Genomic DNA, 25,856 nt, shown 5'->3' with positions numbered 1-25,856 from the left:
TTGTTGTTGTTGTTAGGTGCTGTCGAGTCGGTTCTGACTCATAGCGACCCTATGCACAACAGAACAAAACACTGCCCGGTCCTGCGCCATCCTTAAAATCGTTATGCTTGAGCTCATTGTTGCAGCCACTGTGTCAGTCCACCTCGTTGAGAGTCTTCCTCTTTTCCGCTGACCCTGTACTCTGCCAGACATGATGTCCTTCTCCAGGGAAGGATCCCTCCTGACAATATGTCCAAAGTATGTAAGACGCAGTCTCGCCATCCTTGCCTCTAAGGAGCATTCTGACCACACTTCTTCCAAGACAGATTTGTTCTTTCTTTTGGCAGTCCATGGTATAGTCAATATTCTTCGCCAACACCACAATTCAAAGACATCAACTCTTCTTCAGTCTTCCTTATTCATTGTCCAGCTTTCACACGCATATGATGTGATTGAAAATATCGTGGCTTGGGTCAGGCGCACCTTAATCTTCAGGGTGACATCTTTGCTCTTCAACACTTTAAAGAGGTTCTTTGCAGCAGATTTACCCAATGCAATGCGTCTTTTGATTTCTTGACTGCTGCTTCCATGGCTGTTGCTTGTGGATCCAAGTAAAATGAAATCCTTGACAACTTCAATCTTTTCTCCGTTTATCATGATGTTGCTCATTGGTCCAGTTGTGAGGATTTTTGTTTTCTTTATGTTGAGGTGTAATCCATACTGAAGGCTGTGGTCTTTGATCTTCATTAGTAAGTGCTTCAAGTCCTCTTCACCTTGAGCAAGCAAGGTTGTGTCATCTGCATAACGCAGGTTGTTGATGAGTCTTCCTCTAATTCTGATGCCTCGTTCTTCTTTATATAATCCAGCTTATCGTATTAATTTGCTTAGCATACAGATTAAATAGGTATGGTGAAAGAATACAACCCTGATGCACACCTTTCCTGACTTTAAACCAATCAGTATCCCCTTGTTTGTCCAAACAACTGCCTCTTGATCTATGTAAAGGTTCCTCATGAGCACAATTAAGTGTTCTGGAATTCCCACTCTTCACAGTGTTATCTATAGTTTGTTATGATCCACACAGTCGAATGCCTTTGCATAGTCAATAAAACACAGGTAAACATCCTTCTGGTATTCTCTGCTTTCAGCCAGGACCCTCTGACATCAGCAATGATATCCCTGGTTCCACGTCCTCTTCTGAAACTGGCCAGAATTTCTGGCAGTTCCCTGTCGATATACTGCTGTAGCCATTTTTTAATGATCTTCAGCAAAATTTTGCTTGCGTGTGATGTTAATGATATTGTTCTATAATTTCCACATTCGGTTGGATCACCTTTCTTGGGAATAGGCATAAATATGGATCTCTTCCACTCAGTTGGCCAGGCAGCTGTCTTCCATATTTCTTAGCATAGACGAGTGAGCACCTCCAGCGCCGCATCTGTTTGTTGAGACATCTCAATTGATATTCCATCAATTCCTGGAGCCTCGTTTTTCACCAATGCCTTCAGAGCAGCTTGGACTTTTTCCTTCAGTACCATCAATTCCTGATCATATGGCCCCTCTTGAAATGGTTGAATATCGCCTAATTCTTTTTGGTATAATGACTCTGTGTATTCCTTCCATCTTCTTTTGATGCTTCCTGCGTCATTTAATATTTTCCCCATGGAATCCTTCACTATTGCAACTTGAGGCTTGAGTTTTTTCTTCAGTTCTTTCAGCTTGAGAAACGCCCAGTGTCTTCTTCCCTTTTGGTTTTCCATCTCTAGCTCTTTGCACATGTCATTATAATACTTTACTTTGTCTTCTTGAGAAAGAAATTGAGAGGCCCTTTGAAATCTTCTGTTCAGTTCTTTTACTTCATCAATTCTTCCTTTTGCTTTAGCTGCTCGATGCTCAAGAGCAAGTTTCCGAGTCTCCTCTGACATCCACCTTGGTCTTTTCTTTCTCTCCTGTCTTTTCAGTGACCTCTTGCTTTCTTCATGGATGATGTCCTTGATGTCATTCCACAACTCGTCTGGGCTTCGGTCAGTAGTGTTCAATGCATCAAATCTATTCTTGAGATGGTCTCTAAATTCAGGTGGGATATACTGAAGGTCATATTTTGGCTCTTGTGGACTTGCTCTGATTTTCTTCAGTTTCAGCTTGAACTTGCATATGAGCAATTGGTGGTCTGTTCCACAGTTGGCCCCTGGCCTTGTTCTGACTGATGATATTGAGCTTTTCCATCGTCTCTTTCCACAGATGTAGTTAATTTGATTTCTGTGTGTTCTATCTGGCGAGGTCCGTGTGTATAGTTGCCATTTATGTTGGTGAAAGAAGGTATTTGCAGTGAAGTCGTTGGTCTTGCAAAATTCTATCATTCGATCTCCAGCATTGTTTCTGTCACCAAGGCCATATTTTCCAACTACTAATCCATCTTCTTCTTTGTTTCCAACTTTCTCATTCCAGTCGCCCTGCGTGTCTGTCAGTTTGTCGTACTATGGCGGCTTGTGTGTTGCTATGATGCTGGAAGCTATGCCACCGGTATCCAGATACCAACAGGGTCACCCATGGAGGACAGGTTTCAGCTGAGCTTCCAGACTAAGACAGACTAGGAGAAGGACCCGGCAGTCTACTTAAAAGCATTAGCCAGTGAAAACCTTATGAATAGCAGCGGAGCATCAAGAAATAATTATGTTGAAAGGGTGGTATTGTGGATTGAATTGTGTCCCCTCAAAATGTATGTCAACTTGGCTAGGCCATGATTCCCAGTATTGTGTGGTTGTCTTCCATTTTGTGATCTGATGTAATTACTCTACGTGTTATAAATCCCAACCTCTATGAAGTTAATGAGGCAGGATTAGAGGCAGTTATGTTAACGAGACAGAACACAATCTACAGGATTAGGTTACATCTTGAGTCACTCTCTTTTGAGATAGAAAACAGAGAAGTGAGCAGAGAGGAGAGGGACCTCATTACCACCAAGAAAGAAGAGCCAGGAGAAGAGCATATCCTTTAGACCTGGGGTCTCTGCACTGAGAACCTCCTAGATCCAGGGGAAGATTGATGCAAGACCCGTGGATATTTCCAAGGAACATCAAGCTCATAGATGTTGAAAGGAGACAAGCACCTTCCCCCAGAGCCAACAGAGAGAGAAAGCCTTCCCTTAGAGCTGATGCCCTGAATTTGGACTTCTAGCCTCCTAAAGTATAAGAGAATAAATTTCTATTTGTTAAAGCTATCCATTTTGTGGTATTTCTGTTAATAGCAATACTAGTTAACTAAGACGGGTGGTATACCTTTTGAGGATAGAAATTCCCCTTTAAACAAATTCAATGTGAGATTTTCTGTATTTTTCAAAATAGAAGAAAACTCAGGTGTGTGTTTAGTAGAGAGTGGTATTTGAATAAATAAGGGTTTCCGTTAAACAAAAGGCTTGACTATGGGATTTATTTACATAGGATTATGAACAAATTTTAGTGTTTTATTTACAAAAATTAGAGTTACATGAAACTTCTCAGGAAGAAAATCTGGTCCATTGTTGTTTATAAGAGTGATGTTGAGTTTTAATTCTGGGAGATGGCTTCACCCTTCAGTGCAGCTGATGGGAGACAGTTCCATAGTTGTGATGTCAATGCTTAGAAATCTGTCGAAGAGGCTTTCCACAGAACCTATGAAGAAAATTATTATTGAGTTGTACACTTAATACAGTTTTTTTTTTTTTTAATAAGAGAAGTAATATTAAAGAAAATAGTCTGTAACTGAAAACATCGTTTGTGGTGATTTAGAACTTCCCCCTCACTACGTGTTTTAGGGAGATGAAGGGTATCATTTGTTTTGTATGTACTGTGGCTGCAAGGCTGACGTTTTATATACTTTTGCAGATGAGCCTCTTTGTGAATGTCATGAGCAGTTACCAGTCTATCATGCATAGAGTAGAAAGGGCACAGCCAAACTGTAAGGGTGCCAGTGGATTATGGCAATAAAATTTTTCACATCCTCAAAAAAAAAGAAAAAAAAAAAAAAGGTACTTGATAAGTGAATCTGTTCTAAATTATTTCAAATACTATGGAAACTGAATTTCAATTTGTTCAGTTCTTCTATCAGAAACCGGTTGTGTAGGGAATGATGAGCTCAGAGGACTAATGGAGCACAACTACCACAGCTTCCACCAGACTGAGTCCAACACAAGATGGTGCCTGGCTTGCACCACCAACTGCTCTGACAGGGATCACAATAGAGGGTCCCAGACAGTGCTGGAGAAAAATATGAAACAAAATTCTAACTCACAAGAGGAAAAAAAAAAAAGACCAGACTTACTTGTCTGACAGAGGCTGGAGAAGCCCTGAGAGTATGTCTCCCAGATACCTTTATAGCTCAATAATGAAGTCACTCCTGAAGTTCACCCTTTAGCCACAGATTAGACCGCCCATAAAACAAAACGAGACTAAATGGGCACACCAGCCCAGGGGCAAGGACAAGAAGGCAGGAGGGGATAGGAAAGCTGGTAATGGGGAACCCCAGGTTGGCAACCAGTGTCACAAAACTGTATGTGTATTAATTGTTAAATGAGAAACTACTCTGCTCTGTAAACCGTCATCTAAAGTACAATAAAAAATAAAATGAGGTCAAAGAAATGACTAGAATATAAAACAAGGAAAAAAAAGAAAAGAAATGGGTTGTGTTCCAAAAGTTGGTTTTCAAGTCAGTCGTTAGAAATTTAGGACATACTTTCCAAAAAGAAAAAGTTTGAATTCTTGGGCTAGCCCACATTTTAACCATAAAGGAGCTGAAATGTTTTGCACTGAAAAGGGGTAGAAAATATACTTTTGTAGCCCTAGCCATTTAAAAAAAAAAAGGAAAAATAAATAAAAATGAATAAAGAATAATTAAAAAAAAATTTTAGAGCATTAAGAAAAAGCAGATTTTATTAGATAAGGCATAGTAGAAGAAGCATGGAAAAGACTATATGACCTTAGGTAAGTTACATAAACTTTCTAACCTCAGTTTTCGCAACTGTAAAACTGGATCGTTGTAAAGATTAAACGAGATAACCCATGTAAAGTACGCTGGTACAATGCCTGGCTCATGATGAGCTCTCTTCATAAGTGCTCGATGCTATAAGTATAGGCATAACTGGGATCCAAACTCAGGTTTCCTGTAAATTCTAGGGTCATTGCATTGTCCTGCTGAGTGTCTGGGTGTGTTTGGGGCAGGGGTGAGGATAAATGAGGCATAGGTAGTGCTGTTTGGTCTATGTGCAGAACCGTTGTTAAGCAGGTGTGTGGCAGACAGGAGCTCTCTTCTGGGTGTTACTCTTCTCTCACAGCAAAGTTTATTATGCTCAAGTGTGTGTGGGAGCACCCCTTTTTCCCTGCTCTCACTGCTGCCTGTTCCCCATTGCCGGAATCCCACCAGCACTAGGAGCATGGCCTGGCTCCCCTGGTATCTGAAGTTCCTGTGAAAAGGGTGACCTGACCTTAATCACTGCAGGAAGCAAGCATGGCTTGTACCCCATGGACCTACAGAGGGTTTTGTTGTTGCTCATGTTGCCTGATTGTTTTAAGAAAAGGAAGTACTAACATCTGTTGGGTGCCTGATATATCCCAGGCACAGTTGTATGAATTTCACATATTATCTCATTTAATGTTCACAACAGCCCTATGGAGGAGTAGGCATCATTAACCCATGTAGTAAGTGAGGAAAAAAGAACCTTAGATAACGTGACTTGCCTAAGGTAACACAACCAAGAAATTACAGGGGTGGGATTCACACACAGGTCTGTGTGGCTCTCAAGGCCATGATCTGACCATCCTCTGGGTTCTCAAGGGAGTGCACACAGTGTGGTTTTCCGAAGCGTGTGAAGCTTTTGGTCCTTATATAAACATTACTGAACGCATACCCTTGGGAGGGAGAGGTGTGGAATGAGATTTAAGGTTTATTAACACTATTAACTTTAAAAATTGAACAGTATCTGGCTTTCATCTCTCATTTCAAATTGAATCACATAATGGGGATAAAAACATATTGATTAAGGAGAAACTATTTATTAGAGGTAAAATTGTTTACCATGTAAATATGCTGCATATGCCATTATACACGACTTCGCATTTCAACATTTCGTAATCTGTTACATTTAATTAGACACAGTACATAAAGTAGACATCACGAGTAAACATGGGAAAACACAATGGCAAATTTTTCTGAGGTTTGTGCTTCATAAATTTTCAGTTTGCTGATTTCAATAATGATGTTTTAATGTCAGCTGCTTCTTTTTCAAACAAATGCTAGCTCCTTTCTGATGCAGTTTATGCAAGGAAGCAAAACTAAGGATGAACTATAAAATTCTGCAGTTCTGCCTCTTGAAGATTTAGTCTTTAAGTAATAATTTTTATCTTTTATTTACCATTGTTATTAGCATAATAAATACAGTAATAGAATTTGAAATGGAGGATACAATTAAAGCTGATTAATTGATTGATTTTCAGTGTTTGTAGAGATATTGTAGATGGTTTAGCTTTTTTGTTTTGAGCATGGAGTTTGGGATAGTATTTGAGATTTACAACGTGTCTGATTTTAAATATTTTAAGAATTCTAGGACCTGCCGATCATTTCCTCCAGATAGAGTGCAGGAATGACATCATTCATTCCTGTAGCTCCATGGACCAGCACAAGGCCTGGCATTTATAAAAGTTGTTCAATGACTGCTAAGTGACTTTGTAAAAAAGATTTAATTTTTTTTTCATTAAAAGGTGCTTTTTTCCTAATAAGTATCTAATAGTTGCTTAACTGAAAAAAAAAAAATTGAAAAATACTTGAAAATAAACAGAAAAAATACAAAAACAGAAATTACATATAAACCCACCTTCAGAGATAACCACATCCCATCCTGTGCATGTTTGTATATGTGTGCACCTGTATATATCTATGTGTATTTTTATTTTTAAAAAAAAAAGCTCATGCTGTCTGCAAAGAAAGAAAAAGGTGTTGTTTCTTCCTCTTTACAATATGTTATGAATAATTCTCCCATCTCAGTAAATTTTCTTCCTCAATCTGATTTTTAATCGATGATAGTATTCTATTATACAGATGTGCTGTAAATTAATCTCCTTTGTGGGGAGGGGAATTATAATTAGGACTGTAGTGGTTATCTTTGTGAATGTGTCTCTAAATATTTCCTTAAGATAAGTCTTAGTAATGCTAGGTCAAAGGGTGCCGGCTTATTCTCCAAAAAGGTTATGCCAAATAATACGTAAACTGAATCTGCCTCGTTAAGTTTATTCCTTTAATCAGAATACTTTTGATTTCTTGAAGCTGATAAATTTGTTCTTTGTCTAGTTCCAAAAGATCATTGTGAGACATTGAAGGGGTTGCCCAGGTGAGCTGAAGGTCTTTTCTGGGTATAGCCTTTCCACAGGATTCCTGCCCTGGCTGATACAGAGAACTTACGTTGTAACCAGAGTTAGCCTGATCACTTAAGGCAACACATACTCTACTGAGTACCTGAAGATTTTTGAAAGGGTACTTGGGCACAAACGATTTTAAGGCCTTCACCGTCCAGCTTCTCTTATCTATGTAACATTGCTTCCTGAAATTGATCCGCCTAAGAAAGCTGTGTGGCAGAGGCATCATATGGATTGTTTTTTTCCCCCTCCTCCCTTTTCCCACTTGAGATTTACAGCATGTCTGATTTTAAATATTTTAAGAATTCTAGGACCTGCTAATAATTTCTTTATTAAAGAAAGGAATATTCCCACCCTATGGTTCACTGCCCCAAAGTATGAGGATCACTTGGGTGTCCAACAAGGGATAATGTGAAATACTGGTGATAACAAAGCTCCCTACAGACAGTACTTCATAACCCTCCACCCATCTGATTAAGAAAGGCATGTCTGATAAAATCATACTTTTTATGGTCCATATGTGTTTATCAAAATAAGTATTTGTTTTGCTTTGATCAATTTTGAACTAATTATAATGATAGCTTAAGCCAAGAAGGAAATATTAAACATGTTGTTGTCAGGTGCCGTGAAGTTGACTTGGACTCATAGCTACCCTGTGTACAACAGAATGAAACACTGCCTGGTGCTGTGCCATCTTCACAGTTGTTGCTATGTTTGAGCTATAGTTGCAGCCACTGTGTCAATCCATCTTGTTGAGGCTCTTCTTTTTTCTCTGACACTTTACTATGCATGATGTCCTCCAGGGGCTGGTCCCTTCTGATAATATGTCCAAAGTATGTGAGACAGAGTCTCGGCCATCCTTGTTTCTAAGGAGCATTCTGGCTGTACTTCTTCCAAGACAGATCTGTTCATTCTTCTGGCAGTCCATGGTATATTCCATATTCTTTGCCAACACCATAGTTGAAAGGCATCAATTCTTTTTCAGTCTTCCTTATTCATTGTTCAGCTTTCGCATGCATATGAGGCAATTGAAAATACCATGGCTTGGGTCAGGTGCACCTTAGTCCTCAAAGTGACATTTTTGCTTTTTAACACTTTAAAGAGGTCTTTTGCAGCATATTTGCCCAATGCAATATATCGTTTGATTTCTTGACTGCTGCTTGAAGAGTGGTAGATTAAACATGTAGAGCCTTATAGTTGGAGGAAATAAAAACAATTTTAAAATTTCAATTTCTGTGCTTTATAAAAGTATATTGCATTAGGATAATATGGGAGGGAAATTAAATGGAAATACTGTACACTTTTAAGAACAAAAAAGTGTAAAATTTCAGACTGTTAAAGAAGAGTATGTTTATATATCTTTTAAATGGATAGTGGTAAGCAAATTGCTTTGCTATTTATATTCAGTTGAATGCATTTTAAAGAATAGTGTTATAGGCTTATTTTAAAATGTCAACATTTATGACATACTGACATAACATTGTTTGCAACTATATGTACTTATAATGAAAAATTGTAGATGCCAACCTAAAAAATGTACAAGCAGGAAAAAAGTGTGTGAGGGGTACATGATTTTTCTAAATTACTTTAAGGAGTATTCCAGCAAAACTGCATGCGGACCACTCACAGAGGACACCTGGCCCCAGTTAGCCTCACTAGACCACAGTCCTCACTTCTTTCTAGAATCCTAGGCATGGTCCCCTCCACTGGGCAGTAGCATATTTAGTACTTAGGGGTGTGAGATAATGTGTAGCCCTCCTTTTCACTCTTTCTGTTACCTAAATTGCTCACCCCTTTCCTCTTCCGTAGCCAGAGCCTGCCAGCGCTTCAGAGGACTTTTGCTCTTGCTCAGTCCCAGGCACCAATGCCTTCTCCCTCTCCATTGCCATCTCATTCTCCCCAGTAGAAGTGATCCTCACTTGTTAGTTCTCTACTCAGATGCCACCTCTTCCAGAAACACTGCTTTCCCTTCAGAATGACTTTCTTCTGCTTTCGTCATGAAAGAGATGTTTAGAGGTTGTCATGGACTGAGTTATGTCCCCCCCAAAAATGTATGTATCAATTCCCCATATTGTGTGGTTGTCCTCTATTTCGTAGCTGTAATTGTATGTTAGAGAGGATTAGGGTGGAATTGTAATTTTATGTTAAATAGGATTAGGATGGGATTGTAACACCCTTTACCAGGTCACGTCCCTGATACAGTGTAAAGGCAGTTTCCCTGGGGTGTGGCCTGTGCCATCTTTTATCCGTCAAGAGATAAAAGGAAAGGGAAGCTAGCAGAGAGTGGGAACCTCATGCCACCAAGAAAGCAGCGCTGGGAGCAGAGCGCATCCTTTGGACCTGAGGTTCTTGTGGTGAGATGATCTCAAACCAAGGGAAGACTGATGACAAGGACCTTCCTCCAGAGCCAACAGAGAGAGAAAGCCTTACCCTGGAGCTGGCACCCTCAAATCAGACTTTCAGCCTACTGGACTGTGAGAGAATAAACTTCTCTTTGTTAAAGCCATCCACTTGTGGTATTTCTGTTATAGCAACACTAGATGACTAAGACAGAGGTTAAAAAGGGAAAAAGGGAGTTAAGTTAGAGAGAATGAAAGTCTTTGGGATCTGGGAAGGGTCCACAGGAAAAGGAGGCAGCATCCTACGTGTTTGGCTCATTTGTGTGTCACCATGAGCTTCTAGAGGTTTTTATCTCTGGAACATGGGGTCTCAATAAAAGTATGATTGAATGGAATCTGAGGTCCAGGTCAAGTTCCTCCTTACGTCGGAAGTCTTCTGTGATTTTGCAGACTTACTGGGACTTCTCTTCCTCCAAATCCCGGCTACACTTAGAATCTGTACTGTACAGCTCAGGGTATGATCATCCACCATCCTGCATTTTTTGCTAATTATTTGGAGTGTCTAACATTGTTTTCATTACCAGATTGTAAATTCTAGGCAGACAGAACCCACGTGTTTATTTTTTCATCCCCTCAGAGCACCTAGTATGGTACTGATAATAATAGAGATGCTCAATAAGCATTTCTTAATAGATTGTAACAAAAGAAAATGTTGATGGGGAGTCCTGGGGTTGAATTCTGGATCCATCACACTTTGCTGTGTGATTTTGGGCACCCGATTTACAGTCCATGTCTCTTGTTTCTTCATGGATGAAGCATGGGTGATAGTAATAACTAACATTTATTGAATAATTGCTATGGGCCAAAATTATAATGGACCTAACAACACTGTGAGGAATTTACTATTACTATAGTATTACTATATTACTGTTATTATTCTTATTTTATATGAAAAAAGACAGTAACTAAAATAATCTGCCAAAAGTCGCAGTAAATGGATTTGGAACCAGACTCTGAGTCCAAAGCACTTAACCTCTGTGCAGTACTGCATACGTCTGACTTCTCTACCTCAAAGAATCCAGGGTTCTAAATGAGATGGTATATAAAACTTTTTGGAAAAGGTTTAAAGTGCTATACAAAGATGAGTCTACTTGTTATATTATGTGGAAAACATTTTTACTCTTTAAAATTAATTGCCAATGTGTAGCTGAATTGGGTGGGGAGAACTGCACGGCTGTAGTATGAGAGAGACTGGAAGCTTTTCTAGCCGCTTCTTGGCCTTGCAGAAGATTTCCAGAGAATCAGCAGCCTGAGCAATATTTACTACTCGTTGCCCCTGATTACCAAAGGCTTATAGTATGGGGGCTGATAATAATAAACATCAGTAGAAGGACAGTATTTATGCTTTTATTCCTGTTTTTAATTGATTTTAAAATTCTTGCCTGGCCCTTCGCCTTCTGCACAATCCAGAGTTGTGAATCCTTGACACGAGGCTCAGAAGAGAAGCACAGAACAACGTATTCCCTCTTTCCCTTCACCAATATCCTGCCTTGATTCTGTTCTGGGACTGATGTACAGAGATGGAACCTGCTCTGTTTACTTAGTGCCAGTGTGTACAGCCCTCCCCTCGATGAGCACTGTGTGGAAAGGGCCTACAAGTGATCTGTAGCTTTTGTTACTTCCCACTGGGGTTCTTTTGCAACTGATTATATCTGTATTTAAATTTATAGAAAAAATTCCTAGACTTAAGTGTCGATTTATACATTAATTATGCTGATTTCTGTTGCAGCAGTGTGGTCTTAATAGCTGATTGCTATGATACTCAAATCTGTGATATCAGAATGTGACGTGCATATTTTAATTTGAGAAATAGTTTAACATTTTTAGGTACTCATTTAGATATGGTTATGCAGGTTAAACATAACGTATGATCACTGCTTCTTTCATTGCTTCCAATTAAACCTTGCTTGTTAGTTTAACCTCTAGGTAATCCCATCAAACAATTGATGTCAAGGAAACACTGCCCACAGTAGCTTCGGATGAGTGGCCATTAATTTTAATTGCCTTGATATTAAAGATTAAGAAGTATTGGGACTAGCAGAATAGGAACGATCTAATGTCAAGCAAATCCACTTGCTAAAGCTTCCCCAGGCTGCTGGTGATATTAAAATTTTACTGTGAGAATTAAATAAACCTTTATTAGTGATGACTGTTGTTTGATTGGTCCAGGGGTATGCATAAACAGAGGATTCTTACATATCTAGAGATGAGACCTTCAATGGTACAGAGATTCCTCAATTATGAAAATGTTAATAAAGCTGTAATCTGATTTTCCAGGCTAGGTTTCATTAATGTATTATAGCTTCTCTGATTGTCAAGGTAATATTAACTATAAAGTATGGAATACAGCAGAGAATTGTTTAGAAGAAGAGAATTCTAAGTTGGGCTCTTGTTGCTAAATTCAGAGTTGGGGAATTTTCATTAATTATGCTTAAGAAATGCCAAATTATCTCTCAACCAGGAATATCCCCTTGGTACTATGGATATACTCAATATTTAACTCTTTCTAAGACCTAATAGCTTTATTCAGGAAAGCTAGAGTGTTGTTATATATTTAAGGAGCTTTTTGCAAGCCACTTCTCTAGGTCTACATCCTGGGCCAAGAACATGTGTAATGGAAGATAAGATAGGTTCTAAGAGAACATACTTTGACAAGCATAATCAGAATTTATACCTTTAGGGTCGTTTTTCCATCTTGATTCAGAACTTCTGTTGTTAGAATCACGTATTCCTATTGTAACAATGACTCCTAGTGGTCACTGAGACTGATGTTACCTGGTGCAAAAATGCCTCCCAGAGCATCTGTCTCCATCCTCCTTGAGGCCTGCGTGCCACATCAGCATCATTTCTGGCTTCTCCCTCTCCCCTGACTCTGACAGCTAATCAGTGGCCAAATTCTGTCTGTTCTTCCTCCATAATACTGACCTCTATTCCTACCGTTCATCCTGACTCATGCTCTCATTGCCTCCTTATCCTTCTACTCTCCTAACTCTTCGTCCCACTGCTACATCCTACACAACTATCATGCACACCTACCTCAAACATATGGGGCTCAATAAAGGGGGATAGAGAAGGCAGGTTGAGGTTAGGCCCTGCAGGACTAAGGAGTTTGAGGGCCTCAGAATTTTTCAGTAGGCAATGGGAAGGCAAGAGTGACTAGCTCTGGAGGAAAAGGAGGAGTTAAGAATGATTTGGAGGTTCCTATCTTGAGTAAGTGGGTAGATGATTGTGCTATTATTTGAGAAAAGAAGATACTAGAAAGAGAGATTAGGAGGGGGTATGTAATAAGTCTTTAGTTCTCTGCAGTATTGTCTTTTGGGAGGAGTAGACTAATACTGTGACGGTCTGGACGTCGAAACTAAAGCCATGAGTGGAAATGAAAGGGAACTAGATTTAGTTCAGAGTAAAGAGAACTGCATATCCGTTTAGAACTATTCAACAATAGAATTAGGTATTTTGTGACGTAGTAAGTCCCACATTGCTGGAGATGCCATGAACACAAAGAGAAAATAGAGAAGGAGGTGGAAGTTCAGAGGCTATGTGGGTTCTGTTCTAGACCTATTGAATTGGAGCTTGTGGCAGAACAATTGTATGGAAACCTCTTAAAAATTGAGAACTGAAACTGCAGAGAAGTTTGGGATAGAGATGGAGATCTGGGAGTTATTCATACAGAAGTGGTAATTGAAGTCATGAATATGGGTAAAATTGTTCAAGGAGAAAGAGAGAAAAGGGCCAAGAGCTGAGGCTTAGAGAATATACACACACACCCCAGGGCTTCAAACCAGTTCTTCCTGGTTCAGTCATGGCTGAGGAAACGAAACTGGAACAGACTCAAATTTTTAAAATTTGGGTGAACCGAAATGATAACAGGAATGAGAAAAATGGTGGTTGAAGCCCTGCTAGAAACCTAATCTCCCTCTTAGAAAACAAGGACAGCATATGTGTTGCATAGCAACCAAACCTCTTGCCTGTGGGATTTTGAGCAGAGTTGGAAATGGCAGTGCCCTGCTTAAAGGTGGTGGCCGACTGCAGTGCTTTGAATGTGTGTCACTCTCCACAGTCCTGCCAATAATCCAATCTCACGCATCAGGCTCCTGGAATGGCTCAGTATGCCACTTCCAAGTCTCCCCTTCCAGGACTTTGACCTGTAATTATTTCCATTTGGACCACCCAAATTGTGAAAATTTGGGCCTGTTCTGGTTTCACTTTGTCAGCCATTACCAAACCAGTTCAAACCCGTTTGAAGCCCTGATACATACACACACCCTCTTGTGTCAGGGAAGGAGCGGATGGTGAAGGAGACCCAGTACCAGTTGCTATCAAGTCAGTTCCAATTTATGGCAATCCCATGTGTTTCAGAGTAGGACCCATGGTATTGCCGTGAGTTGGGTTTTCAGTGACTAATTTTTCAGAAGCAGATCGCCAGGCCTTTCTTCTGAGGCACTTCTGGGTGGACTCAAACCTTCAGCCTTTTGGTTAGCAGCTGAGTGCGTTAACTGTTTGTACCACCCAGGGACTCCATTAGAGGAAAAGCAGAAGTACAATGTGATAGAAACCAAGCGAAGAAAGAACTTTATGAAGGAAGGATGGTTATTTTAAGTATCAGACACTGCTGAGAAGTCAAACAAGGTGAGGAGAGAGAAAGGGCCAGTGGATTTGGGACAGGAGCAATACCCTGTGAGTGTTTTCATAAAGACGTGGGGCTGTAAGGCAGATTGCTAAGACTTAAAGAGTGTCTATTGAGGAAGCTGAGAGAACAAGTATAGGGCACTCGTTCAAGAAGTCTGGCAGCCACTAAAGGTAAAAGGAGGCAGCAAGGTCAAGGGAAGATGAGTTTGTTTTATATTAGGGGAAATTTGATCATTTTACAGAGAATGAGAGATTTAAAAGGCCCTAGAAAAAGTTAGAAAAAGTAGCTAATTGATGGCATCAAGTCTCAGAGTGAATGGAAGGAGATGGGACACAGAAAGAATAAGGTGGCTTTGCAGAATAATGTAAGGACATGCAGTTGAATACCTTTTCTCTATTATGCTGTTTTACCTCATCACTTCTGTGTTCATCATCTTGCTTTGGAAATAACAACAACAAAAAAAAATGATATATCTTTTGTGCTGTCATTTGCTTATTTTACAAATATCAGTCACTACCTGATGCTCTTTGCATGAGTTTGTCCCATACCCCGCTTTCTATGTTCTGTGAAATCTGGGCTCCTCTGAGAGCACCTGATGTGGGCACATTGGTTTCTTAAGATGATTCCCTTTTCTATTTTATTGGAGTAATTTACAGTTGTATCATCAGGAATGAGTCTTGAAATCACTAGTTTCTCTTGTAGGGGAGTCTTTGACCATGGGTTGATGCCTTTTTAAAGTGTTTTCTTTTTTGTTTTTTAATCAGCTTGCTTAAAGTTTTCTCTCCCTTTGTTGTTACAGTCCCGACGTGAGCTAGTCATTTTCTCCTGATGCCTTGTGATGTGGCAGTAATACAGTGGAAAAGGAAGGGAAACATGCTCGAGTCAGAAGACTTAGGTTTCAATCCTGGTTTCACCTTTTTCTGATTTTATGCCTTTGGACTGATCCTTTGTCCTCCTCTGAGCCTCCTTCTCCCCATCTGTAAAATAAGGCTGGTAATACTTAGTTTATGGGATTGCTGAATGGGTTAAGTGTGAGCTTTGAGAGGTCTGCATGAAACACAGAGCTGGCATTCAGTGAAAGTTAGCTAAATCTCATTCTTCTGTTGTTTTTGTGTCATCTGACAGACTCGGCTTGAAGGTGGCATGATGGAGTCCTTACTGAAAGAGGGTGAGGAGTAGGGCTTATATTAAAGACACGTATGTCCTACAGCTGCTAAATCAGAGGTAGGGCATGCTTCTCCTTGAGTGCAACAACTAGTTAGCATGGTAAAATAAAAAAAAAAAAATGTCCTACAGCTGCTAAATCAGAGGTAGGGCATGCTTTTCCTTGAGTGCAACAACTAGTTAGCATGGTAGAATACAGCAAGTAGAAATGAAGGTCATATTTCATTATTTTAGAATGAATTTTTATTTTTTATTGAGGTATGGTTTTCATTCATAAAATGCACAGATCGTAAGCATCCAGTAAATTGACTTTTGACAGCTGTGTACATAAGGGGTTGGCCAACTTTTCTATAAAAGGCTAGATAGTAAATATTTTGGACTTTGCAGGCCAAGGGGCAAAAATCAAGGGTATTATATAGGTATCTGTATAACAATTTTGCATTGGGCAAATTGGCTACAAGAGATCTCTTTAAAGTGTTAAAAAGCAAAGATGTCACCCTGAAGACTAATGTGTGCCTGACCCAAGCCATGGTGTTTTCAGTTGCCTCGTACGCACGCAAAAGCTGGACAATCAGTAAGGAAGACCGAAGAAGAATTGACGCCTTTGAATTGTAGTGTTTGTGAAGAGTATTGAATATACCATGGACTGCCAGAAGAATGAACAAATCTGTCTTGAAAGAAGTACAACCAGAATGCTCATTGGAAGCGAGGATGGTGAGACTGTGTCTCACATACTTTGGACATGTTGTCAGGAGGGATCAGTCCCTGGAGAAGGACATCATGCTTGGTAAAGTAGAAGGTCAGTGAAAAAGAGGAAGACCCTCAAGGAGATGGGTTGACACAGTGGCTGCAACGATGGGCTCAAACATAGCAACAATTGTGAGGATGGCGCAGGACCAGACAGCATTTCGTTCTGTTGTGCCTAGGGTCGGTATGAGTCGGAACTGACTCGATAGCACCTAATAACAACATATAACAACAGAGGAGCCTTGGTGAGGCAGTGGTTAAATGCTCAGCTGCTAACTGAAAGGTTGGTGGTTCGAACCCATCGGCCACTACATGGGAGAAAGATGTGGTAGTCTGTGTCCATAAAGATTACAACATTGGAAACCCCATGGGGCAGGTCTGTTCTGTAGGGTCGCTATGAGTTGAAATTGACTTGATGACGATGGATTTCTTTTTTTTTTTTTTGACATATAATAAGAGAGAAAACAAATTTCTACAAAATTTTTATTCATGAATTCCACATAATTTTCACGTGTCACAAAGTATTCTTTTGATTTTTATTTTAACCATAAAAAAAGGTTGACCATATAAAATCAGGAGGCAGGCCAGATTTGGCGTGTGGGTCATAGTTTGTCGACTGTTTGTACACATCTGTGTAACTGCCATCTCAATCAGCCACCTAGTCCTTGAGATTAAGAGTAAATGAGCAAATGTGTGCAAAGGTCTCTACATAATGCTTGGCACATAGGAGATGCTCATTAAATGATAGTTGTTGTAACCACTACTATTTGATACGAGGTGCAGTGGTTAAGAGCTCAGCTGCTAACCAAAAAGATTGGCAGTTTGAATCTACCAGCTGCTCCTTGGCAACTTTATGGGACAGTTCTACTCTGTCCCATAGGGTCGTTATGAGTCAGAATTGACTCGATAGCAAGGTTTTTTTTTTTTAGCTATTTGATATGAAGGAAAGATACATACATAATCCTTCAGAAAAAGAAAATGATGGTGGAATAGAAATGGCTCGATAGTCCCAACCTTAAGTGTAGTATATTTACTTCTTGATGGGTTTTTGCCTGCTGAAGCTATGTTCATGGTTGTTGCATGGGTCCTCTGTGTGTGTGTCTGCAAATGTGTGCTCATTTTTGTGTGTGTGTGTGTACATGAGCACACAGTGACCTCCCCCCCGCCGAGGCCAGGACAGCATATGGACAGTATCAAGGCCAACACCGCCTTACTCATGTGGCTCCCTTGCAGGACTCTTTGGCTGCTTCTGGAAGGATGAGTGCCATAGGTTGACAAATGAAAGTTCTACTATCCAGAGCAATTAAAGGCTTGGCAGAGATGGAGATGATCAACAAGGGTTGCCCATTGGTGCAAATTGGCTTGGAGGACTCTGAGCTACTTATCACTCCTTATTTTTCCTCAGGGCCCCTGAATAGGGGATAGTAAACTTCAGGGTAGAACAGTGACCCCACCCAGCCCAATACCGCAGCGGTATGCCTCTTGGACACATTATTAAGAAATTATTGAAAAGTATTTTCAAACTGTTACTTTAACAAAAGAGAGGTAGATCTTTTTGTGTAGCAAGTGAGTACTTTCTTATAAATTGTCATGTAGCTTTTAGCTTCTTTTTTTTTTTTATATGGCTCTATAGGTGCCTGAACATGTAATGTAACTACGAGCGATGAGTGTTGGGTGCGGTTTGCTGTCTATGAAGTGTGATGAAATCTGTCTGTTGCCAAGATCATTTCTTCCATTAGTACTGGCTGACATCATAAGTAGTTTGCAAAAGAAATAAATGTTTTCCACCCAATGAAATACGCTGCTCCTCTGTTTTTACATTTAACCTTATCGGAATTTCTTAAGTTTTCAAGTTGTGACCTTCCCATGTGTTAACTGGCAGAGTATGAGTAGTCATGTTGGTAGACTTACAGTGTCTTCTAAGGCAAGAGGCAAAGGGATTTTTCATCCATTCTTAATTGATACTGCTCTTTTCAGCAGATCAAATATTATTCTACTATTCAGCTGCCAAAATTGTTCTAGACCCAAAGTGAAAGATAAGTCATTGTTTCCCACATATTTATTATTTACCTAACTTAGCAAATGTCTCCTTCAGCCTTTTAGCTACTTCTTGGGGGCCTGAATGTTCATACATGATATACCAATTGGATATTTCTGCATATGAGCAGTGCTATCAGCCATTTTAGTGTTACTGTGGCTAAGTCCAAGATGCGGTGTTATTCCAAAGGAGCCTGAAAGGATTGTCGAGAGAGAGAGTGAACCGTAATACCATTCCTTTTAGAGCTTTAATTGTTGCTCGTTGGTGGTGCATTATCCATAGGATGTAAAATTACAAGCAAGGAATTGTGTTTCCCCTGAGGTAGATCCCCTTGGTGTCCAACAGTTAATATCAGAAGCCTGACATTTTATTTTTTTTTCCTTTTGACCTCTCCTCCCCTTCCCCACCATGTCTTTGTAACGTGTAGGTATCCAACTGGTTTGGCAACAAACGAATCAGGTACAAGAAGAATATTGGCAAGTTTCAGGAAGAAGCCAACCTCTACGCTGCAAAGACAGCCGTGACAGCCGCACATGCAGTAGCCGCAGCTGTGCAGAACAACCAGACCAATTCACCCACCACGCCAAATTCTGGTGCGTACAGGGTGCTTGCTCCCTACTTGAGCCAGGCAGCCTTATGCCACAAAGCCCTGTCCCACAGGCCAGGAGGTAGCCATACTGAGGGCACAGTGGAGTTATAAAGGAAGAATGTTCTTTTGTGTTAAAATGTGGGCTTGTTCTTGGGATGGGTAAATGAGTGTATGGCCAGAGCTGTAAACCCACTGTCCCCAGTGAGAACACCACTCTTTTCTGGTGGATTCTGGAACTTTTACATTTAATAGTGGTTTTTAATTCAGCAATCAGGCAAGGCGCTATCACTAGTAATTATTTTGGTGATACTGTTCCATATATCGCTTTAAGGTCAATAATGGTCTGTCGAATAATGAAATAGCACAAGTGTGAAATTTAACTGTTGCTGTGCATAAGGAAGCTGGAATGTTGGGTTGAAGTACAGCAGTGCTTTCTACCTAATGTCGCCGCAGACTCTATCCTGTTTTCCTTTTTAGCATTTCTTTACTACTGTCCAAGCAGTGCTAGCTTTGTAGGATTAGTAGGTTGTTAGCTGTTAAGGATATGGCCCTTAATACTTCGATGCAATACTTTTGACTCCTCATACAATACATTTTGGCCAAATTTTATGTGACATTTGTGATGGAGTTAGAAACATCTTAAAATTACAGAAAACTTGAATAACCACGAAAGCCCAAACAGATGGACTGGAGTAACAGTTCAGGGGACTATTATAAGGAGGCCTTTTAAGTATATCATTAAAAGTTCCGCATATGAGGTTTTTTTTGTTTGTTGTGTCCCCCCCCCCCCGCCATCTCTTTTTAATGGCACATAGTAATGGGTAAAAGCAAAGTAGGTAAAACATACGTGTAAGAAAAAGCTTCAGAAAAACCTTTCTTCTCTAGGTAATTGTCCGCCATGACAATCAATGATGTTGAAGGGCTCATTTAATGATTAAGTCCTGGAAATAAATGGAAACAAGAGAAAGGTTCTAGGCCAGTTAGTCAGTGTTTTCATGTTTTATTTTGATTTGTTTGTTTCTTATTGGGCTTCCGCATTGATAGAACTTTCCTAGATGCAAAACCCATCACAGGACCTAAGTCTTGGAGTTGTTCTCCATACTCTTAGATCTGGAAATGCTTTATGTTGTACACAGTTTTTCCTTCTGCACCTTTTCTGCTTTGCCTGCATCTAGGTCTTTGAGGATTGTGTGTAGCTCTCTGTTATTCAGCTACTTAACTCTTTCCTTTCCAGGTTCTTCTGGTTCTTTTAACCTCCCAAATTCTGGGGACATGTTCATGAACATGCAGAGTCTGAATGGGGATTCTTACCAAGGGTCCCAAGTCGGAGCCAATGTGCAATCACAGGTAGGAGAAATGCCCCAACTGGGGCCTTTCTAGCAGGGTAGGGTTTGGGCTCAAAACTCCTTACTCTGACCCCATGATAGTGGTCTGCACATCTGTGCAGAACCAGTGCTGGGTGTTTTCAAATGTGACCTATCTGCCCCACCATTTAATTTAATGAGAAGTCAAATGAACAGTGATGATTTGATGATTCAGATCTAATAAACTTTGTGAATGCATTCGGCTCTGGCTTGAGCTCATGGAGAGGGGTTGGGTACATCCTATCATTGTGTCAAAATAGAACAGAAAAATTGTGTGTGTGAGCGTATGTATGGTTTAAGAACATATTACTGTGTTTCATTTCCATTTATTTTTTAAGTCAGAGTACAAATGCCTGAGTTCTTAAAGTAGATTCCAGGTTCAACTCTTTTCTCATCCTTTTAATTGAAAACAACTACTTGTTTTTATGCATACAGGGCTGTGTGTATGTGTGTGAGAAAGAGAAAGGAAGATTTAGTGTACATATTTATAAGTAGGTTTTTACCCACAGCCACACACATTTGGTTGCTATCAATCGAAAGTTTGCATTGCCACGAAGATGTTATTGTTTGACTAGCATGACAAACATGTGCGAGTAAATATGCAAAGAATTGTTGAAATTCTGCCAGTCACATTTGATTGATAAATTCGTCTTTCACTGAAGATGCTAAACCCTTGTGGCACACATAATTCAAATTGTTTCCTTTTGTAAGTGATGATGTTTTAATAGATTTGTGATGATGAATTTTGTTTCGTCTCACTTCTAGGTGGATACCCTCCGTCATGTTATCAATCAGACGGGAGGCTACAGTGATGGCCTTGGAGGAAATTCACTGTACAGTCCACATAATTTAAATGTGAGTACTCTGGGGAACCAGATTCAAAGAGCTGTAGGAACAGTGTCAGGCAAACGGAGTGACTAATAAATAAATCAATGGCCATTTGACATGGCTTCTCATCTTGATCATTGTTGCTGGATAGCAAGGCAGCATCTTTACTCCACTTTTCTTCTATGAACCTAAACATTTGATGTTACGTAGATGCCCTTAGACGTCCTCACAGATGCCCAGGAGTGACTGGCATTCTGTCATCAATAGAGACTTAAGCATCAGCCCATTAAGTTGCCATTTCCTACAGGCCATGCTGTGTTCCAGGGAGATGGTGAAAAACAGATCATTTATCTCAGAATCAAGCAGCAGGAAAAATTCCCAAATGCAGTGCAGGTGAAGGTGATAACCTTGGTTGGCCCAGGCAGATCAACAAACCAAGCTAAACAAAGAATTTTACTTTTAAAGCATATAGCTACATTGTCAAGGTGGGATGCAAGACATGTTCAGCATCTTTAATGCCTCTCAATTTTTAATTAAATAGATATAGGAAATAATTTTAGCTTTTAGAACCAGTTCATTAAAACTTTATTCCCCATCCTGACATGGATGGAAAATGGCAAGTAATACAGCTCCTGGGAGAGGGCCGTGGTGGCCATTGGGTCACCATGGTGGAGCTGGGGTGGAGTGGTAGGCAGAACCTGGGATTCCAGACTTAGGGAGGAAATGAACTGCTCAACGCATGGTAGTAAGAGTCAGGAAGAAAATGGACAAATTCTCCCTGTTTAGGGCCTTGGCTTGCTATGAGAGTAAATATTAATGATTTAAAAAGTGATTGAGGATGTTCAATTGTAAAGGGAAAAAAGGACCATTAAATACTCAAATCTTTTACATTTGAAATGTCAAATCTTTCTTTTTGGGTTTATAAATAACTCATAATAATCCACAACAAACCATATAAAAAGCCTTTTAGTTGCATTTCTCCTTTCTCATTTAAGTGTTTTGAAATGCTTCAGAGAATGTGCGATATCCTTATCAACATGATAAAATATGAAACTGTGATTGCTTGCAGCATTTTACAGACATGAATTCCATCTTCACTGATGAGGCTTGATAAGGCGCTGTTGTATAATACAGTGCATAATCTCAAACCACCAGAGTAAGGATTAATTTATTTTGAAAAAAAAAAAAAGAATGTGTGCTGACAACCTCTCCTCCAGCTGCCACGCTGGGTAAAAATATTGTACATTTGTTGTTTATAAATTTGGATAAAAGAGGAATGATGTTTACTTCAGATGGAATATCTTTAGACTTGTATCTATGTAAGAGTTTTTCTTTTTCTAAGTAGATTTTCATACCTGAGGGGAAAACAGCTTACCTTTTAGATAGAGAAGAGGATTGCTTATAGTCCACACTAACAAACATGGGCATGTCATCATCCAGTCCCACCCAGCTGATGCTTTAAAACACTCCCATTCCCACCCCCACCTGAATTTGATATGCCGCAAGCTTGCAAAATCCTTTTCCCTTTGACTGTGGTCATCACTGTGGAATTGTTTATTCCCCCCTCCCTTTTCCCTGTGGTCCTAGAGGGAAGAAAAATACTTTATATGCAGAACTCTGCAGTAAATCAGAAGACAGGGGGTTCTTTAAGAACAAAGATCCCTGGAGAAAGAAGAATTTCCAGCACAAGGCTTATCTAAAAGCCATATCCAGGCTGGACAGGGATCTAGACAGAGTCCTCAGCAGCCTAGTGGCACAGGCCTGGAAGAAGACACTTTGGATGAAATTGCAGAATAAGTTGCAGACGGATGTGAGGGAGACAGGGGGGACCTTATTTACTCACACTGACACTGGTATGGGAGGTCCTGGTCTGGGGGCAACATAGCAGCAAAAGCTGGTCTGTGCCGCAGGCACTGAAGTCAGCCCAGCTAACCCTTGCTTTCGCTCCAGAAAGGTCCGTCCCGTCACTTCCACTCAGTGTTCTCCAACTCACTAGCCCAACACCTCCCTCTTCTTGACTGACATAAAAATATGTAGCGACAAGCTGTCTGCCACAGCAGAAATCTGATCAGACATTGATTTCAGCAATTGCCTCTATAGGCCAAGACATAAGGCAAATTTGTTTCTGAGTACTGTTACTGTTGATGCAGGTCTGAGGCAGGAAGGGCCAGCGGCATGTGAAAAGCAGTAGCAACATCCCAAATAGGAGCTCCAGTTATAGATAATTGGAATACAGATTTGAATAGTGTGTGCTCCTCCATAGTTCATGCATTTTTAGTCTGGAAGATCCTATTTGGAGGGAAATTCTGGCCTTCATTTTCCAAGGGTTATACTAGCTGGTTGTCAGATGTGTTTGGAAAAGGGTAGGCAACTTCTTCTCTATGGAAACGAGGATTAAACTGAGTTGAAGTTTATACTTCACAGAGCTCAGGGTTTTGCTGAGGCATTGCATTGGGCTTCACTCCTACTCCCTTCTTAAAAGATTCCTTTTCTAGTCACTTTATTTTTACCAGCGAATCAAAGGATGAACTTTGTGCCAGCCTGGGACTCGCTGAAGCCCTTCTTCAGCACGCTGATTTATTGCCAAGTCTTCACTTGGTGGGATGGATTTGTTTTACATGCATTTAATCCCACTTTAACACATGCTTCAAACTCCTGCCAAAGTGGGTTTAGAAAATACATTTGCTAATGCATCTTTGCTCTCATGTTGTCATCTGGGTGTTTTAAATTGGGGAGTAGAATTAATATGTAGACGTGCACCCGTTGAACTGTGTTTCTCCTTTCAGGCTAATGGAGGCTGGCAGGACGCAACAACTCCATCTTCTGTGACTTCTCCTACAGAAGGCCCAGGAAGTGTGCACTCTGATACCTCTAACTAATCTCTGGCAACACTTTTCCCTGAGCTGACATGCCTTGATAAGTGCATTCAGAGCAATAGGAGGAAAAGGAAAGCGTTTTTGTAGCCCACCATCTACAGCTTTACTGTAAAACCTTGTCTTATTAGAGAACTTGGTAAATCTGTTTTTTAAGGAATCATAATCATTTGTATTTATACTTAAAAACACACAATGTTAAAAAAAAAAAAAAAGCACTTTATCCAATTAGGCCAAGATTTAACATTGTTGACAGTCCTGTAGCTATTTTATCATAATTTATTATCAATATTTTACATTAATGGTTTCACAGTTGCCAATTACTTGGCCTTAAGGGTAAAAAGTACAACATATGCTAAACCTCAATCATTAAAGCAGAAGCAAAGATTCACCTTACCTAAATTTAACTTCTTGCATATCCATCGCAGATTTTGATTGTCTTTCTTTCATATCACTAATGGAGTTGGAATAAAAGAGCTGTTTGGCTATCTCTGTTAAGGATGGGTGTGTTTAAAAATCTTCCTCATCACATTTGTGTTGCAATCTCTTATGTTATAATTAGGTCAGAGACTGGTAGCATCATTTCTCTCTCTGAAACACCAGTGCCCAGCGTCTGCTCAGTAAGTAAATTATGGATCCAGGTTATTCTGAGAGATGAAGATACTTGCTGCTGATAGAGGTGAAACCGAGATCCGTCTGGGGTTTTACGGTGTGCACTGGGTGCTGCACAGACTTGTCAAGGTTTGCTACGTCCTCTGGGCATCAACAAAAGGCCCTGCTCTCTGGAGTGTTGTATATAGTGTAGCAAAAGAGTATTTATACATCTCACCAATCAAAACACAGCTTTATTACCTCATGCGAACTCATACAAACCAATAGAATTTCAACATGTTCTGTAGCTTAGAGTGCTCACTTACTACCTCTGAACAATACTCACGCTGTAGTTTGTCTCTTTCTTATCTTTTTGCATCTTGTAATTAACTCTGTTTCCCTTCATAAAATGTAATGTACATTGTAATCTTTTAAAAAAGAAAAATCAGGGTTGCATTTGCAACTTTTAAAAAACCAAGAGTGGAAACATTGGGTCTTAATTCAACACAGGATCAGTAAAACTGTTGTAAATACTGAGAAACATTTTGAATGTTCTTCATCTTGTTACTAATCCATGCAAAAAAAGCGGCGACTAATTGTGATGCATTCAGATTTCAGTATTCAGTACTGTATATTTCACCCTGAGTAATGGGGCCCCCTCCCCTTTCTCTCTTTTTGTATTGTATGCGATTCTGAAACCGATTGAGTCATGAAAATAATTTGTGGCGGTGATTCTAATGTATTAAAACGTTTCGTGTTCCTTTCTAACTGGATTACACCCTGGATTGATAAAGTCTTCCTCGTGGTAGTTATATGTAGTTTCAAACATGAATAAACTTTTTGCTTTCATGATTAAATGTCGATGCAGTTTCTTACTCCGCCACCTAAGCAACCCAGTGCAGGGAAAGGAGAAAGCATGCCCAGAGCCAGGCCTGGGCCTGTGAATGTGAGACCTGTCGGAAGGGACTTTGAGATGATGCGGGGGCTGAGGAAAGTAACAGCTACTGTTGACCGCGCCCTACCTCTGTGCAGACTCGATGCCAGGACCAGCGATCACGACGTGTCCTCACTGGATCCTTACGCTCACATAACACCACCAGGAAAATAGTGTCCCCATTTTCTCAGAAAAACTAAGCGAATGCCCTGCAGTTACAGACCTAGGACAACAAGGGGCCATGCCTTAAACTCAGGACTGTCTGCCCTTGGAGCTCTCTGAGCCAATGATGCATCTGCCACTTGTTAGCGGGAATGATTTTTAATAACCAGTGCCTT

General features: G+C 40.1%; 1 protein-coding gene across 2 annotated transcripts in view; it reads left to right on the top strand.

The window, feature by feature from the left end:
* Positions 1–24,240, top strand: part of PBX3 (PBX homeobox 3) — a 225,853-nt gene extending 201,613 nt beyond the window's left edge. The window contains exons 6-9 of one of the 2 annotated variants that reach the window (XM_003407730.3): positions 18,767–18,932; positions 20,163–20,275; positions 21,058–21,147; positions 23,907–24,240. In XM_003407730.3, the coding sequence (XP_003407778.2) occupies positions 18,767–18,932; positions 20,163–20,275; positions 21,058–21,147; positions 23,907–23,999 (462 nt within the window). In that variant the 3' untranslated portion in view covers positions 24,000–24,240. The remainder of the gene's footprint in view (positions 1–18,766; positions 18,933–20,162; positions 20,276–21,057; positions 21,148–23,906) is intronic. The other variant, XM_010587625.3, reaches the window with a different exon arrangement.
* Positions 24,241–25,856: the final 1,616 nt, after the last annotated feature.

Source organism: Loxodonta africana, chromosome 9, assembly GCF_030014295.1.
Source record: "Loxodonta africana isolate mLoxAfr1 chromosome 9, mLoxAfr1.hap2, whole genome shotgun sequence".
Lineage (NCBI taxonomy): Eukaryota > Metazoa > Chordata > Mammalia > Proboscidea > Elephantidae > Loxodonta > Loxodonta africana.
The sequence above is the reverse complement of the archived record's forward strand: the minus strand, read 5'-3'. Positions and strand labels throughout refer to the sequence as shown.